General features: G+C 40.8%; 1 protein-coding gene across 3 annotated transcripts in view; it reads right to left on the bottom strand.

Annotated features, from left to right (window-relative positions):
* Positions 1–15205, bottom strand: part of MED14 (mediator complex subunit 14) — a 65395-nt gene that overhangs the window by 14781 nt on the left and 35409 nt on the right. For all 3 annotated transcript variants that reach the window (XM_053891704.1, XM_053891705.1, XM_053891703.1), the window contains exons 16-22: positions 13115–13191; positions 7903–8063; positions 7627–7773; positions 6848–6939; positions 5532–5684; positions 4957–5226; positions 1263–1403 (exon numbers count right to left, since the gene is read on the bottom strand). In XM_053891704.1, the coding sequence (XP_053747679.1) occupies positions 1263–1403; positions 4957–5226; positions 5532–5684; positions 6848–6939; positions 7627–7773; positions 7903–8063; positions 13115–13191 (1041 nt within the window). The remainder of the gene's footprint in view (positions 1–1262; positions 1404–4956; positions 5227–5531; positions 5685–6847; positions 6940–7626; positions 7774–7902; positions 8064–13114; positions 13192–15205) is intronic.

Here is a 15205-nt window from a genome sequence, read left to right as displayed (position 1 = left end):
TCTACCATTTCACCGATTTCAAGATTTTCTTCCCCTCCACATTTTCACATCTCTGAAATCAGGGTGTGTCTTTCAATTCATGGCATGGCATAGCGAAACTGGCAGTGTTGTTTCTGGCAGTTCATAAAAAACAGTGCAACTCCCATTTGGTGGAGATTTAAAGGCAGTGAAACATGGTAGTTCAGCCTATCTCTACTCACCTTTACCTTCATCTCCAGCAAAGAAAAGCCTAGGACGATGTAATTCTTCCTAATCCGGTTTTTTACTTGAGTTACAAATCACATATAGTCAAGTACACACATCCTAACAAACGCACGGTCTGATGGATTTTTACAACCGTAACTGCCACATGGATCAAGACACTGAAGAACGCTCCCAGTGCCCCGGAGGCCTCCCTCATACGCCTCCCAAGTCTTTAGCACCTTCCCAAAGGTAGGCACTATTCTGACCTCGGTCACTCAAGCTTGATTTTGCCTCTTTTCACATTTTACATCAATACTGAATGTACTTATTAGTGTCTGGCTTCTTCTGTTCAACATTATGTCGGCAAAATTCGTCATGCTGTTGCATGCAGCAGGAAGTCTGTTTTTTTTTATTTCTGTAAAGTATCCCATTGCATTAGTATACCCCAACTTATTCACTCATTCTGCTGTTTGATATTTGGGTAGCTTGCAAGTTTTAGATAAATCAGGCTGATAAGGATATTCTTGTGTTTTCTGGGGCATTTCTGTTGCTCATACCCCTAAGAGTAGAATTGTTAAGTCAGAGGTAAGCATAATGTTCACATTTAACACCCTGGAGCACTTCTAAACACCACTGCAAGGGAGCTGTACCATTTTATGCACCCTCTACTCGTAAGTGAGTTTCCGTCACTGCTAATACCTAATGTTGGCAAGGATTGTCAGTTTTCTCCTCCAAGCCATTTTTGTGGGTGTGGAGTATTCTCTCACTGTGCTTTCAAGCTGTATTTCTGTGATGCCAAACGATGTGGAACACCCTTTCTGTGCTTACTCTTTGTGATCACATGGGTGATCACCTCACAGCATTTTAAGTCTGAGGTTAGAGCTAGTTGTGGTACTAATTCACTTGCCATTACTAGAAGCTTCCTCCTCTCCCTCTGTCTCTATTTTTTCATATGGACGTCCTGGACATCTTGGGCTCACCAAGGACCTCCTTGCCTTTCAACAGAGAAGCCCAGACACCCGTAGAAGCCGTGAAGTTAGGCAAATGTGATACCATTTGTAATTTCAGCTAGACATCACCTGTTGCTGGGGTGGTGGCTGGAGCTGTGAGATTAAAGAATCCATCATATCTCCCCCTATGGGAGAAGGGGGATTATCATCCTCGTTTACAGACCTTCTTCGAGCATCCTGATTGCTGTCAACAAACATATTCAGGAATGTCTATGGATATAAACAGGTAGAATTCAGATTATTTTACCTACCTTTTGTAAGATATGTTTAAACATTTAGATTAACACAAACAAATACACCACGCCCAACTCTGAAAGGTAAGTTTGATACGTGGCCACTTCCAGGACAAACTGGAAGACATATTGATAATTTTGAAGGAAGGCAGGGAAAGTGAGGAAATAACATCTAAGTTAAAAGTCCTCTCGAGAAGTATTGTGCAAGTACAAAGTTGAAGAAAGAAGTATACCCTGGTACCTCCCCACACCAGGTCCAAGTATTTTCTTGTTAACTTCTGAATCAGAAACGCAGGAAAAAAGAGAAAAGTTGTATGTTGGCCATATAAATCACTTCAGTGACTTTGTGAAATGTCCTATTTGGTAAGAGTTCTCTACCTTCTGAGCTAGAAAATATGACAGAAGAAAACTGAATACAGAAACCAAGCCATCTTTCCTCTTTTTATCTTAACGCGACTGAAATCTTGAACCACCAAGAGTGGGACAATCTTGTTTTATGGTGTATTTCATCAAAATTTCAGCAAGGCGACCAGACTTTGCATCTCAAGCATTCTCTTCCTTTTAATACGCTCCACCTTCCCGATCTTCAAAAACATAGATCAAAAGCTTATCAGGATCACTAGAAAGCTTTTCAAAGTATGCTGTCTGATATCTAATAAAAGATGATGGATTGACAATGCACATTTTATCTTTTCCCAGTAACCCACTGAAAGTCCTAAAACTTTTTTTCAAGCAGTAAGTCACAAAGACAGAACGAGAGAAGAGAAAAATAGCCATGAATTCTGGAGGCTGCAGAGCAGATGGCTGAGTGGTAACTGAACTATCTGATGTGAGGAAGTTGTAGCCTAAAGCGAGCAGTGGGGAAAGCCAAGAAGCAAAGCTATTTCTGTCCAGATCCCCAAGACATGTAGGAACCGGCAGCACTAGACACCTCTGGAAGGGGGGATGAAAAGTGAGACTAAAAATAGGACTGCCCGAAAGTCTTTTTAGGCGACATGGAAAGCCTCCCAGAACCTCTGTCAGTCTCACTGGGTGACGCTGACCTCTACCACTCTGGTGGAGAGTCTCTGACTAGGGGGGTTCCGGCGCCAATTGAGAGGAGTGCCATATTAAAAATGAAGACCACGGGGGGGGGTCTGATGGGCTCACTCGGAAGAGCATGTGACTCTTGATCTCAGAGTCGTGAGTTTGAGCCCCACGCTGGGGGTGGAGATTACTTTAAAAAAACAATGAAGATTAAAGCTTACATACTGAATGTTGAAAATAGTATTCTCCTTCTCTTATTTGACTTGCCAGAAACTGGGGGCCAGATGCATCCCATCTATGCAGAGACTTGAATACTCCTCCCCTGGCACTCCCACCGGCCCAACAGAGAGACCTAAATCTACTGACACTGGGAGTTAGCCAAAGAAATGGCCCAAGCAGGTCATCCTGCAGTGAAAACCACAGTCAGCAAGTCTCACCTTTAAATAAGAACAGCAAGGGGGCACCTGGGTGGCTCATTCAGTTAAACATCTGACTCGATTTTGGCTCAGGTCATGATCTCATTGTTCGTGTGATAGAGCCCTGTGTCGGGCTCTGCACTAACAGCACAGAGCCTGCTTGGGATTCTCTCTTCCCTCTGCCCCTCCCTTGCTTGCGCATGCGTGCACTCTCTCAAAAATAAGCATTTAAATAAAGAAACAAATAAATAAGAGCAGTGAGTTAAGAATCACCAATATGAAAGAGATCAGAACAACAAAAAAGCAAGGTGGATGAAATGGAAAGTATGTAGGAAGAAAAGAGGTACGAGAAGATAAGACAGCCATTTATGACAAGGTATCATAAAATGAACATTTAATGACTATTTAGAAACAACAGAGAACTCCTGGGAATGTTTTAAAAGATCACAAAAAAAATTATCAAAAATAGAAAGCTTGAAAGAAAACATGAGGAAATCTCCCAAAAATAGAGACAAAAACAGGGAAGATAAGAAAACTAGAGGAAAAGTCCAGGATACCAATCAGAATAGTAGGGGTTCCAGGAAGAGCTAACAGAGAAAACAAAGAAGAATTGAGAAATGATACAAGGCAATTCCCAGAGCAAAAGGATGTGGGTTTCCAGAGTGAAAGAGCCCACTTAATTACATAAGGTTCAAGAACTGGAATGAGATTAAATCCTTCAGTGGTCACAACAGAAGTTAGAAGACAATGGAGCAATGTCTTCAAAATTCTCACAGAAAATGATTATAATCTCAAATTCTACACTTAGCCATTCTCTCAATCAGATGAGGGTAAACTAAAGATGTTTTTAGGCACACAAGGTCTCAAATTAACCTCCCACATACCTTCTTCCAGGAAACTATGTAGGAGGTTTTCTACAAAAACAATGGAGTAAACCAAGAAGACGACCTGCGGTGCAAAGCCACAAGGCATGCAACACAAGAGAGAAGTAAAGGACTCTCTCTCCCTCTTCACCATCCTTCTACAGATTCCTGAATCAAAACTGTGCAACAGGTCTGGAGCACTACCATTCCAGATTGGAGGTCAGAGGATTATAGAAGAGATTTCTTCAAGATGAAACCAGTGAGGGAGCTCATATATGAATGCGCGGAGGGGAAAGTTACATACATGGGAGAGACTCTAAGGTTGAGTTAGTGATAAGTACAGAGAAAGCTAAGAAGAAAAAAAAAAGTAAATTAATAATTCCCAGGAAAATAAAATGTTGAACAAGAAAGGAAAAGTAATCATAGTAAGCTTGGTGGACAGTGTTTACATATTTATAATAATGACAACACCGAAAAATTATCTAATCATAATTGCTGCCTAGCCATATTGCAAGGATAGGAGGAAAGAAAGAAGGTATACTGGGAGCAGCCTGGAAGGAAGAAGGAGCATATACAAATTAAAAAAGAATTAAATCCTCATCTTCCATTGTGAGAATCAGATAATGCCCTCAACCAAGAAGTCCACGAACAGCAATGTAAGCATTTCATTTAGGGACAGAGATGTAAATACCAAGAGAATCCTCATATAAGAGCTGAAAACAGAACAGGAAAATGGCAAGAGTGGGTTGCAAGGGACAAATTTTCAAAACAAGCCATTTGGAACCATCTGACTCTAAACTAGAAGCATATACAATTGAGCTATTATACCAGAATCTGCAGATATTGTGGCCCAGGATCCTACATTAAAAACAAACAAACAAAAAAAACCGTCATGGTTGAACTGATGAATCAAACCTTCTCAATAATCAAGGATAAAGACATTGCTGAAGTTCCTTGAAGTTCCAACTAGCAAACGGGACTCTCTGCACTACCCTCCACCTTACTCATTACAAGGAAAGGAGAATTTATCATCTCATACACATAGGCACAGCACCTCATGAGAACCTCCTGCTCCTTCAGAATGAAGTTGCAGAGATGACGAACTAACACAGCTGCTTATTAACTTTAAGCAGGAATTTGTTGCTTTTCCCCATTATTTCCCCCTCAAAGCAACTGTTTTAGCGATGTCTATGTTTACTCATGCTAGAATACCGAAGTCGGTTACCTTTAGTCCGGGTGCAGGATAAAAACCTTCAACTAACTTGCTATTGTCAAAAAGACTATAGGCACCATCCCGTATTGCCACCACGCCTCGGCTCCGGCAGTAAATATCAATGCAATACATGTTCCTGAAGGCCAGTCTGATGTGGGTGGACGACTGTGGCAGGATGGAGAAGCACTGGTAAGCAGTATTGGTTCTCTGGGTCAAGCCCAACATCGGCACAGTGGGGAGTTTGTTGATGGCATTTAACGGAGCCTGAGTATCAAAGAGTACCTAAAAGAGACACAATGAGAGCAACCGGTTTCCATACAAATGCTAAAGCCTCAGAATCTCTTCTGGTCATAAGTGAGACAATGTCTTTCTGGCACGTTCCATACAACGTTCCCTTGAAGAGAATGCAAATTATATCACTGCATCTACTTTGAATCAAAAGAAAATTCCCCAAGAAGAATGCAATATATAAAAGACAAAAATACACATCCTTGTCACTGAAGACAAGACCACACGATTTTTTGAGGAGCCTTACATGAGACCCTGACACTGACTCTTATTTTTACACAGAAAGTAAACTTAATTACCTGTAATAACTGAACCACATTCGGTGTTTTGTTGAACATTTCTTGAAGCTGATGGAGAATGGTATTGTGACAGTTACTGCAACCTGAGTTTGGACCAACAGTTCCCAAAGAGATGTGAAATTTCTGATGTATGGAATTCCACTGGATACTAATCTAAATCAAAGAGATTACAGGTTTCAGAAACTGAGAAAGTAACAGATTCCAGCAGAAGAAAAAACAATGTTTCAACAGTAAGGCAAAACGCCAAAGATGTACATGAGGTCTTTTTGGAAAGCCAGCCAGAAGGCTGGACTCTGTGAACTCCAGATGTACTGGTACTATGGGCCAGTACATTTGCAGACTATGTATTAGCCCACTTCCACTAAATAAAACAGAAAGAGAAGGTGCTAAAGAAGACAATTTGGATTAAATTTTATTTAAAAACCATCATGGGGTGTTTCTTATCTAGGACTGAAGAAAAGTCACCCTCTGGGTGAGCACTGTCGTAAAGGGAAAGGAAGCCACCTCCAACACAGATGCCTTCAGTTAATAGATTTTAAAACACTCAAGGAATTTCTGATATTACTTGATGTAGAAGAGTCCTGAAAGAAGCCAGCTGGCTGAATTTTTATGCGAAATTTCTAGGACTTTACATATGGGGTGGGAAGAAAATAAGGAAATAAGAGATTACAGGGAATACCTTCAAGACTGAGACAGGACCAAACAATGTTGATAGTCATGTGACCAAAAGCAGAGACATACTGTATTGTTCAAAACCATTCATAATCTTTCATTAAAGTGATCCTGCTACTAACCAGATTTGAAATCCGTGAAGAAAACAAATACAAACACCAAAAGTACATTACCTTGTCCAAAACTCATCAAGATTATATACCCCATCAAAGAGGGCATAATTTTTGCTTTTGATTTTAAAGAGTTAAACATTATAATACATTAAATATCATCAAAGTACTTAAAGTTTATCATTTTTATCCCCAATATTTATTTGAGTCCTCAATTATTTCAAGGTAGTTTTCATAGTTTTGAAATTCTTGCTTTTTAGAAGATTTAGGAGATGGGGCACCTGGGTGGCTCAGTCGGTTAAGCATCTGACTTCGACTCAGGTCATGATCTCACGGTTTGTGGGTTCTAGCCCCGCGTCAGGCTCTGTGCTGACAGCTCAGAGCCTGGAGCCAGCTTCGGATTCTATGTCTCTCTCTCTCTCTCTCTCTGTCTCTCTGCCCCTCCCCTGCTCTCTCAAAAATGAATAAACATGAAAAAAAAATTTTAGAAGATTTAGGAGAGGAACTTCAGTTTTACTAAGTTCACAGACTTACTGAGCTTCCCTTGGTGGTTCCATAACACAAGATAAGTTTTCGATAATTATAAACACGAACTTCCGAGAAAATATTTAGATGCGCAGGTATGTCTAGAGAGAGAAGAAGCAAAAGGGAGATTAAGATAACTCGCAAAACTTTAAAACACACATGGTGGCAGTATCATATGCCCAGACAGGCTGAGAGCTCTAAATATGTGATTTCGTTACAAAAGAATTAAAAATAAAACAAGGAAAGCAACAGCATAGATAGTGGGCTTCCATTTCCATTTGGAAACAAGGGGTGCAGGGCAGGGCAGAGAGATACTCAGGCAGTATACAGCACAATGGTCAGGAAGCTCCAGTTGCAGCTCTACCCTTCACTAGCTATGCGACCTTCAGCAAGCTTCTCAGTGACTTGTTTCCTTCATTCGTGAAATGAGGAGTAATAAATTACCTACCTCACAGGGTGATTGCAAGGATTAAATGGGTCAACACAAGCAAACTGTTTATTACATCATATAGCATGTAGTAAACTCTCACTAAATACTACCTATTACTATAATACGGTATAGCTAGGAGTAACGATTTCTGGATACCTAAGAAACTGAGTTGAGAACTCAGAAACTGGGGGAAGGAAATAAAAGCCTGAGGTAAAAGGGAAACTTATTTTTTCATTAGATATTCTCCTGAAAAAAAAGAATTTTTTTTTTTTTTTTATAATGTGCATCTTTTACTTCTTCAGTTAAAAAAAGGAAGGGGGAGGCTTCCCCCCGACAAAAGGAAGATCATCGCACGTACCTGGTAGAGAACGTGCAAATTCCAACACACACTCATATAATCGTGCAATGCTATTCCAGTCATTAAGGAACATTTCAACAACTTTTCTACCACCAACTGGTTCGGACAGCAGGTTTTCATATGTCAGATAAACATGCCGGGATGGCCCTACAGGATTTAAAAAACAAAAACAAAAACAAAAACAAAAAAAAAGAAAGAAAAGAGGATTAATAGCTATCAATATGAAAAAAAAAAAAAAAAGAAATATGCAAAGACAAAATGTGTGAAGCATCTCACCTTGCTCCCTGGTAGAAGTGCCATTAAGTGGGCAATTTGCAAACACTAGCTCTGCCACCCACGTGCGGTTATTTCTACCTTGCAATCGGAAAGTGCAATCAAGGAGAGAGCGGTCCAAAGCCTTTTGGGTTTCCTCATTCACACCCTTACAGGGAGGAATTCTGGCGGCGAAAGATAGCACATGAAGTGTACTTGGCATCACAGAAAGACAAAAGCACAATCTACACAACAGGCAGTTCAAACTCCACTACTAGGCACCTTCTGCAAAAGAAGGAAGTGATCCATAGCAATTCACGGCAATACACAGCATTTAACCCGTCTCCATTCACGCCAACATGGATTAGGACCTCTTGGCTGAACAAAGTGTGTGTCTGAGTGTTTTAACAGTGTTTGTCTTCATCCTTAATCTCGTTATTAGAAACACCACGATTCTTCAGAGTGAAAATCAAGGATGTTGGCTTTCTATGAAATCTACCTAGAACATCCTCAAGGAAAACCTAAGGAGAACAAAACACTCGTAAAACCCCTCTTCCAGGGCAGAATGATACAGTGGAAACAATGTGGGCTTTGGAGTCATAGACCTGCATTCTACTTCTGACTCAGCCACATTTAACCTCTCTGAATTTGTTTCCCTGACTACAAAATGGAGATAAATAATTACCTTGTGGGTCACTGATCTTAAAACATGACACAACATATGTAAAGTGCTCATGGCAGCCGATACGGTCGGTATTCGTATTTGTTAGTTCCCCTTTGCAGTAAAACCAAGTCTCGCTCGCTGACTGCCAAGACAAAACGCCAGGTTCACTATCTGCCCCCTCCTCTCCTCTTCTGTAGAGGGAACACTCATGGGATGGAGCTTTGCATGTCTCAACTCATTTGACATATTGTTACTTACATGTATCTCATATAGAAGAGGAATGTATCAGTTTTGGTGTCGTAAAATACCTACCTACTAAAATACGTACCCACCCGTTTTCTTCTTGCTACTTTGTGGACATTTTCACTGGTTTTTCAGTAACAGATGAAATAATGAGATAACAGATTTTTTAATTACACATTATACTTTAACTCATAAGGAAGGTAGATTAATTCTCAGACTTGGTATAAAGATTATCTATATCTAAGTCAAAAAACAATTGGAAATACGGAATCTTGATTCAGGCCTCTTATTCAGAAACACCTAGAACAGGGTTCTCAACCTCAGCAATACTGACATTTTAGGCTGGATAATTTTTTGTTGTGTAGCCTTGGCCTCTGCCTACCAGATGCCAGTAGTAACTCCCACCCCCTCTTCTCAGTTAACAATAACAAAAAATACCTCCAAACATTGCCAAATGTCCACTGGGGGGCAAAATCACCCTTGCGTTGAGAACCACTTGCCCAGGATAAACAATTTATGAGAGCAAAAGACGGACAGAGATTGCATACGATAAAAAACAAAATTTGTAGGAGAGAGAACAGCTACACAGGTTACACAAAAACAGAATTCACATAGTACTAAAATTTTCTCATTGACTTAAAAATTCCACCACAGCTCCTCTTAAGTGTACAGTTTTTTTTAATGTTTTCCAAAGTTATTCTTTCATACTACATACGTTTATCACTCATTACCAGAAAGATTTTGTCCAGTGTTGCTAGGGGTAACTATATATAGTAACTGCATACGTTACATATATGCTTCTCATGAAAACTTCATAGGTATACTGAGGACTTTTGCCTGTCCTTATCCCTGAAAACATAACCCCAACCATAAGAGATATAAAGCAGCCAATTCAGACAGATTTTTAAATCTTGATTTAAGAAATGTAAATGCAGCACATTATCTTCCTTTCACATAAATAGGTGTTTCACGAAATCCATCTGGTTAGAAAATGAACACACAGAATCCGGCATGTTTTCAAAGAAGAAAAGTAAGACTCCTTTCGATTTATGCTCTGAGGGACAGCATGAGCCTGACAATGCATTCTATGTCATCTTCTTCATCTGTGATACAGATAGAATTGGCTCTACTTCAAGGAACCTGTAACCTTTCACTTGCTTTTAAGGTTACAAATGTAACAGAACAAAAATAAACTACAATTATACCTTTAATCCTCCCCCATGTGAGGAAACCTGACAAATTTACTACAAACTCAAAATACTGTTATATTCACCAAAAATTAAGAACCGTGGAAGAGGTTTCCTGGACCATGGGTTAAATTTATCTGAAAATTTCTACCAATCCAAAAAAAGTTTTTTGTAACGTCAACAGCTACCCCTGGCTGATTTTTCTCCTAGAATTCTGAGTATGGAAAAAACGTAGGAACTAGGCTCTGGTCTTCCGGGGCAAGGGTGTGTTAGCGCCACAGCGTGCCGCATGTCGGTTCCGTTCTGAGGGGTTTTACAAACGTCAGGGACCACACTATGGTCCTGTGGTGCACAAGCGGGGAGGTCACTGAAAGTGCTAGTACAAGAAGCGCCACACGGTGCCTACAAGGAAAGTGAAGAGGGTTTTATAAAGGCTGCACCTGCATATGCAAAAGGACTGAGTCACTCCACTGATGTAAGCTAAGTCCCACAACTTGCAAAAATGAGCTGTGCCTATGCATTATTTGCATAAGCTGCAAGAGGCAAAGAAACACAACGGACAAGACAAAAAAAACCTTGTGGGTACGGACAGCAGACCGGCACCAACCATTGACTGATACTGTAATGTTAGTTCAGAAGAAGGGAAGTTGGCTCAAGAGCTCAAAACTAGGCACTGTGAGCGTGCTGCTCTGGCGATCTGTGTCATCTGTGCTGTCAGATCAAGGCTCTTTGGAATCTACACGAGGCAACACACCCATGAGCCCTAGCAATCTAAGGTGTTTACCATGATACTTTCACAGATAGATCAGGGAAGCCTGCTCAACAGATTTTCAAAAAGTTGTACAAGAACAGAACATATTTTTAACAAAGCGGAGAAAAATGTCCTCAAATTTAAAGCTTTGAAGTATCAACGACTCATCTACACATTTAATATTAATGTATCTAGGACTAAGGCTTAGGACCCTCTAAAGATTAAATGCGTTAAAGCAATTATATACTAATTAGACCTTTGCCAGATTTTAATTTCATAAAACCATGTTTACACATTTATTGCTTACTTTTTCCGTCTTCCTTTCATTCTACTACCCCCATAGTAGACAGCAGGCACCAGACAGACTGATATCTTTAATTTATCCATCTCTATATTTTCTCCTTTTAAGTTTTGAATAAAATAATAGCCAGGATATTATAAAGACTTTTAAAAAACTATTATAAGATGAAGCTTAAAACATAGGAAATGCTTCCTTCCTAGGTAGGACTATATTATGGGTTCTCTTGAATTCAAGAAGGAAGGGGGTTGGAATTTCTTTGTAAATATGCTGAGAACAAGATATTTTAAGACTTGCAACACATGAAAAACATAACTAAGAGAGTAGAACACAAATGTTAACATTATCTATTTATCTGCAGTTACCAAGAAGAGTGAAAAGATTAAAAAAAAAAAAAACAAAAACCAATCCCCTATACTTTAGGCAGAAGTAATTCAAGACCAAAAGCCATTAAAAGTATCACATTTCTCTACTGATTTTCATTACAAGGCCAGCTCTCTCGAGACCCTGAGAACTTTTTGTAGAAAGGGTGTTTACACAGCCAGGAAGGGAAAGCCATTCTTTCAACTCCAACTCAAGTGAGCACCATGACGCAAGGGTGGAGAACGTGCTATTTGCTAGCCCTTCCCATCTTCCACAGAAACCAACTGATTCCCAAGGAAATAAAAATTAAAGACCCACTGGCTCAAATCATAGAGCTGCCATATTTTGGCAGACAGAGAAATTCGAGAAGTAAAAACTGCTTCTGTGATTTGTATTATTAAGCAACACCTAAGAAACAATGCAACACCCCCCCACCAACACACACACACCCTGAGAAAAACTGTTTACTGCACCAAAAAGGTTGGTCTCTTAAATGGCACGCTAGCTTTGCAAGTCCATCCTGGTCACCTTATGTAGCACATGCACCATCTTAGCTTTCCTTCTAAGCATCCTTTGGCCTCCTGTCCTCGATCCATTTAGAACCAAGCCCTCTGCCCAACTCCCTCGTATACTCTTTCCTGGCAATCTATTTTAATATCCCAGCTCAATTACTATCAGCTTCGTGATGACTCATCTACTTCTCCTGCCCAGGCCTGTCACCTGAGCTTGATACACAGCCCTGCCCGGCCAAAGGCATGTGTTGGCACCTCAAACCTAGCAAAGCCCCTTCAAACTCACATCTTAGGTATCCCTTATCTCAGGAAACACCACAATCATCCATCACGTGCCTAAGATGAAACGAACAGGCTTCTGTGCCATCCTCTCTTTCTTACCTTCAACATCAATCTCATCACCAACCCTTGAATATTCCATTCCCTGAGTCCTTGTGGAACCTTACGAGGTCTAAGCTACTAACAACTCTGGCGTGAACCACTTCAGCGACTGGTTTCACTACTTAGTCTTGTTCTCCTGCAATTTATTCTCTATATGGCTTTCAGGATAAGCTTTCAAAAACACCTATCTAATGATGTCAGCTGCTGCTTAAAATCGCCATTAGGATAAAGTCTACATCCCTTAAGGACACTTCCAAAGTCCTTCAGGATCTGATCCCTTTCCCCCTTCTGGCTCCAGCTTCATCTCTCTCAACTCCTGACACTCTGACCTCCTTTCAGTTCCGGGACATAGAGCTTTCTTTCTCTTGCCTCCAAGACTCCACATCAGCAATTATCCCTTCTAGTTAGGACTGCCCACTCCCCCCTCAGCTCCCTCTCTACCTAATTCTCACCTCACTTTCAGTTCCAGTATGACAGGTACTCCCTCAGGGCTACCCTGTCTGGCTTCCAAACCAGCTCAGATCCTCCCACCCACGGCATCCTGAAGGGCCCTAGCAGAATTCAAACCTGATACACCGTTGCACTCAGGAAACATCCATTAAACGAAGGAAAAGAAATGCAGAGGAAAGACATCCTCAAATACCAAGTGGTGCTGGACCTCCACTCGGCAGGTGAAAAGAGAATCCTCCCCCAGACCTCAGTAATTCCGTGCAGAAATCAGTGATGTGCACAAGTTGGGAACTCTGCTTTATGCAGTCTCACAGTAGGAGAGGAGCGGCTCTAGCAGATGTGACTTCTAATGCGTGGCCCTGAGTGAGACACAGGACGGAGACTTACTTTAGTAAGCGTATTGCGTGGCTGAAGCCATCACCTTCCATCTGCACTCCCTGATGGGGAATCTCCAGATTGGACAACTGGTAAGACAGAAGTAGTTAGATCAGATCAGCAATTTTACAGAGGAAACTTCCTTTTCTAAGTACTACTGTCCACTCTCATGGCACCTCTTCTAGAACTACTCTGTTCCAAAGTTACAACGTATTAGGCATGCACACTGTCCTCCATCATTTGATTTCCTGGGCAACTGTGTCAAGTCCAGTGAAACTCAAAGGTGACCCAGAGCTTCTAGTTAAAAAAAAAAAACAAAAAACAAAAAACACCTCCAGGTGGCAAATATTCAGAATTCTGGAGATTGATCTACTTTGGCAGCGAGCCAAAAGTAATCCAGAATCAATCCTGATGGTTCCAAATGAGGCAACTGCAAAATAAGACTGGTTTTCTTGTGTAATTCAATTATGTTTGGTCAAAACATAGTGTTCAAAACACTAGGTCTAAGGCCTAGTCACATCTCACTTTTAATCACAAACAATAGTTTGTAGTTTGTAACTTACCTGGAATACATTTTTAACAATTAAACCATTTCCTGGGTGAAACCCAAGAAAAAAAAGATTTCCAATTTATGCAGTTTTCCAATGAGATATCTTTCTCAACTGGAGGATTTGGAAAGTGAGTTGAAAAGACCAACGCAGGGATAGTGCCTGAGGCCCCGTGAGTGGAACTGCAGGTTATGTAGGTATGCCAAAAAGTCATCTGATCTACCAAAGAGAAGACTGCCTTTGGCTCATATTCCTGGGTCTTCTATGGCAGGCTATTTATTTATACCCACCTTGTTCCAGAAAGGATTTAAAACAGCTCTAAGTATTTGACTGAGCCCTGCTTTGGGCCTGGAAAGGGCACATGTTTAAGAAAAATAGCTGCTGACCAAATAGGCCACAGGAGTTCAGGTTCAAAAGGAAGCAACGTGTGGGAAGACTCAAAAACATGGTCTCTATCCTATGGATCAGTGATATAAACATCCCTTGTAAGATGAGATTTATTCACATCTCAGTATAAATTAAGCAGAAAATGTGCTTGTCTTTTGTCTTCAACATGGCTTTTTTATTGAGAAAAGAAAAAGTAGATTGTTTAGGAGTTTGACCGAGTTTGACAAAGTACTACAGAATGTTCTTACATGTCCTATATGTGCAACAGGTATAGGCACACAGAGAAGGGGGACAGAGAGGACATATGTCTATAGGTGTTAGTCTTTGTGGGTATTACAAAGGCACAATTTCTTGCAATCATGAGCCTGTAGGTGGGGAGGGAGGAGAGCAAGCAGGGAGACAGACATCACATTGCCCCTGGGTACCACGTAGCCTCCCTTCCCATGAGAAAGGTAGTACGTGGATGACATTCGTGTAATCAATCCACAGGGCACAATAAAGAAGTCCAAGAACACAGTCAAGTAGATGGGAAGCATGGACCCTGTCTGTACAGTTTAGGAGCTATGGCTAGTACCCAGACAAGACATTTATCAAGCTCACAGTTCTAGGAGCTAGGACATCAAGGACACGAGCATCTATTTTAGGTAACTGTTTCTGGGCCTCGATTTCTCTGGGCTATTCCTGCTCTTTATAGTTTTACACCTTACCCTCTGCCTTCAGATCCCAAAGCTCGATAAAACAGGGGTCAGCATACAACAGCTCATGGGTCAAATCCAGCCCACTGCCTGTTTTTGTAAATAAAGTTTTACTGAAACATAGCCACACTCATCTGTTTAAACATCAACTATGGCTGAGTCACACTACAACAGCAGATCTGAGTGGCTATAAGAGACCATGTGACCCCCCCCCAACACCTAAAATACTTACTATCTGGCCCTTTATACAAAAAGTTTGGTGAATTTGCAACAACGTGGACAGAACTAGAGTGTATTATGCTGAGCGAAATTAGAGAAAGATAAATATCATTTCACTCACATGTGGAATTTAAGAAACACAACAGATGAACATAGGGGAAGAGAAGGAAAAATAAGATAAAAAGAGAGAGGGAGGCAAACCATAAGAGATTCTTAAATATAGAGAACTGAGGACTGATGGAGGGGAGGTGAGT

Source organism: Panthera pardus, unplaced genomic scaffold (genome assembly GCF_024362965.1).
Source record: "Panthera pardus isolate Hobbes unplaced genomic scaffold, ASM2436296v1 HiC_scaffold_27, whole genome shotgun sequence".
Classification (NCBI taxonomy): Eukaryota; Metazoa; Chordata; class Mammalia; order Carnivora; family Felidae; genus Panthera; species Panthera pardus.
Note: the sequence above shows the minus strand (reverse complement) of the source record. Positions and strands in the feature narration are given on the sequence as shown.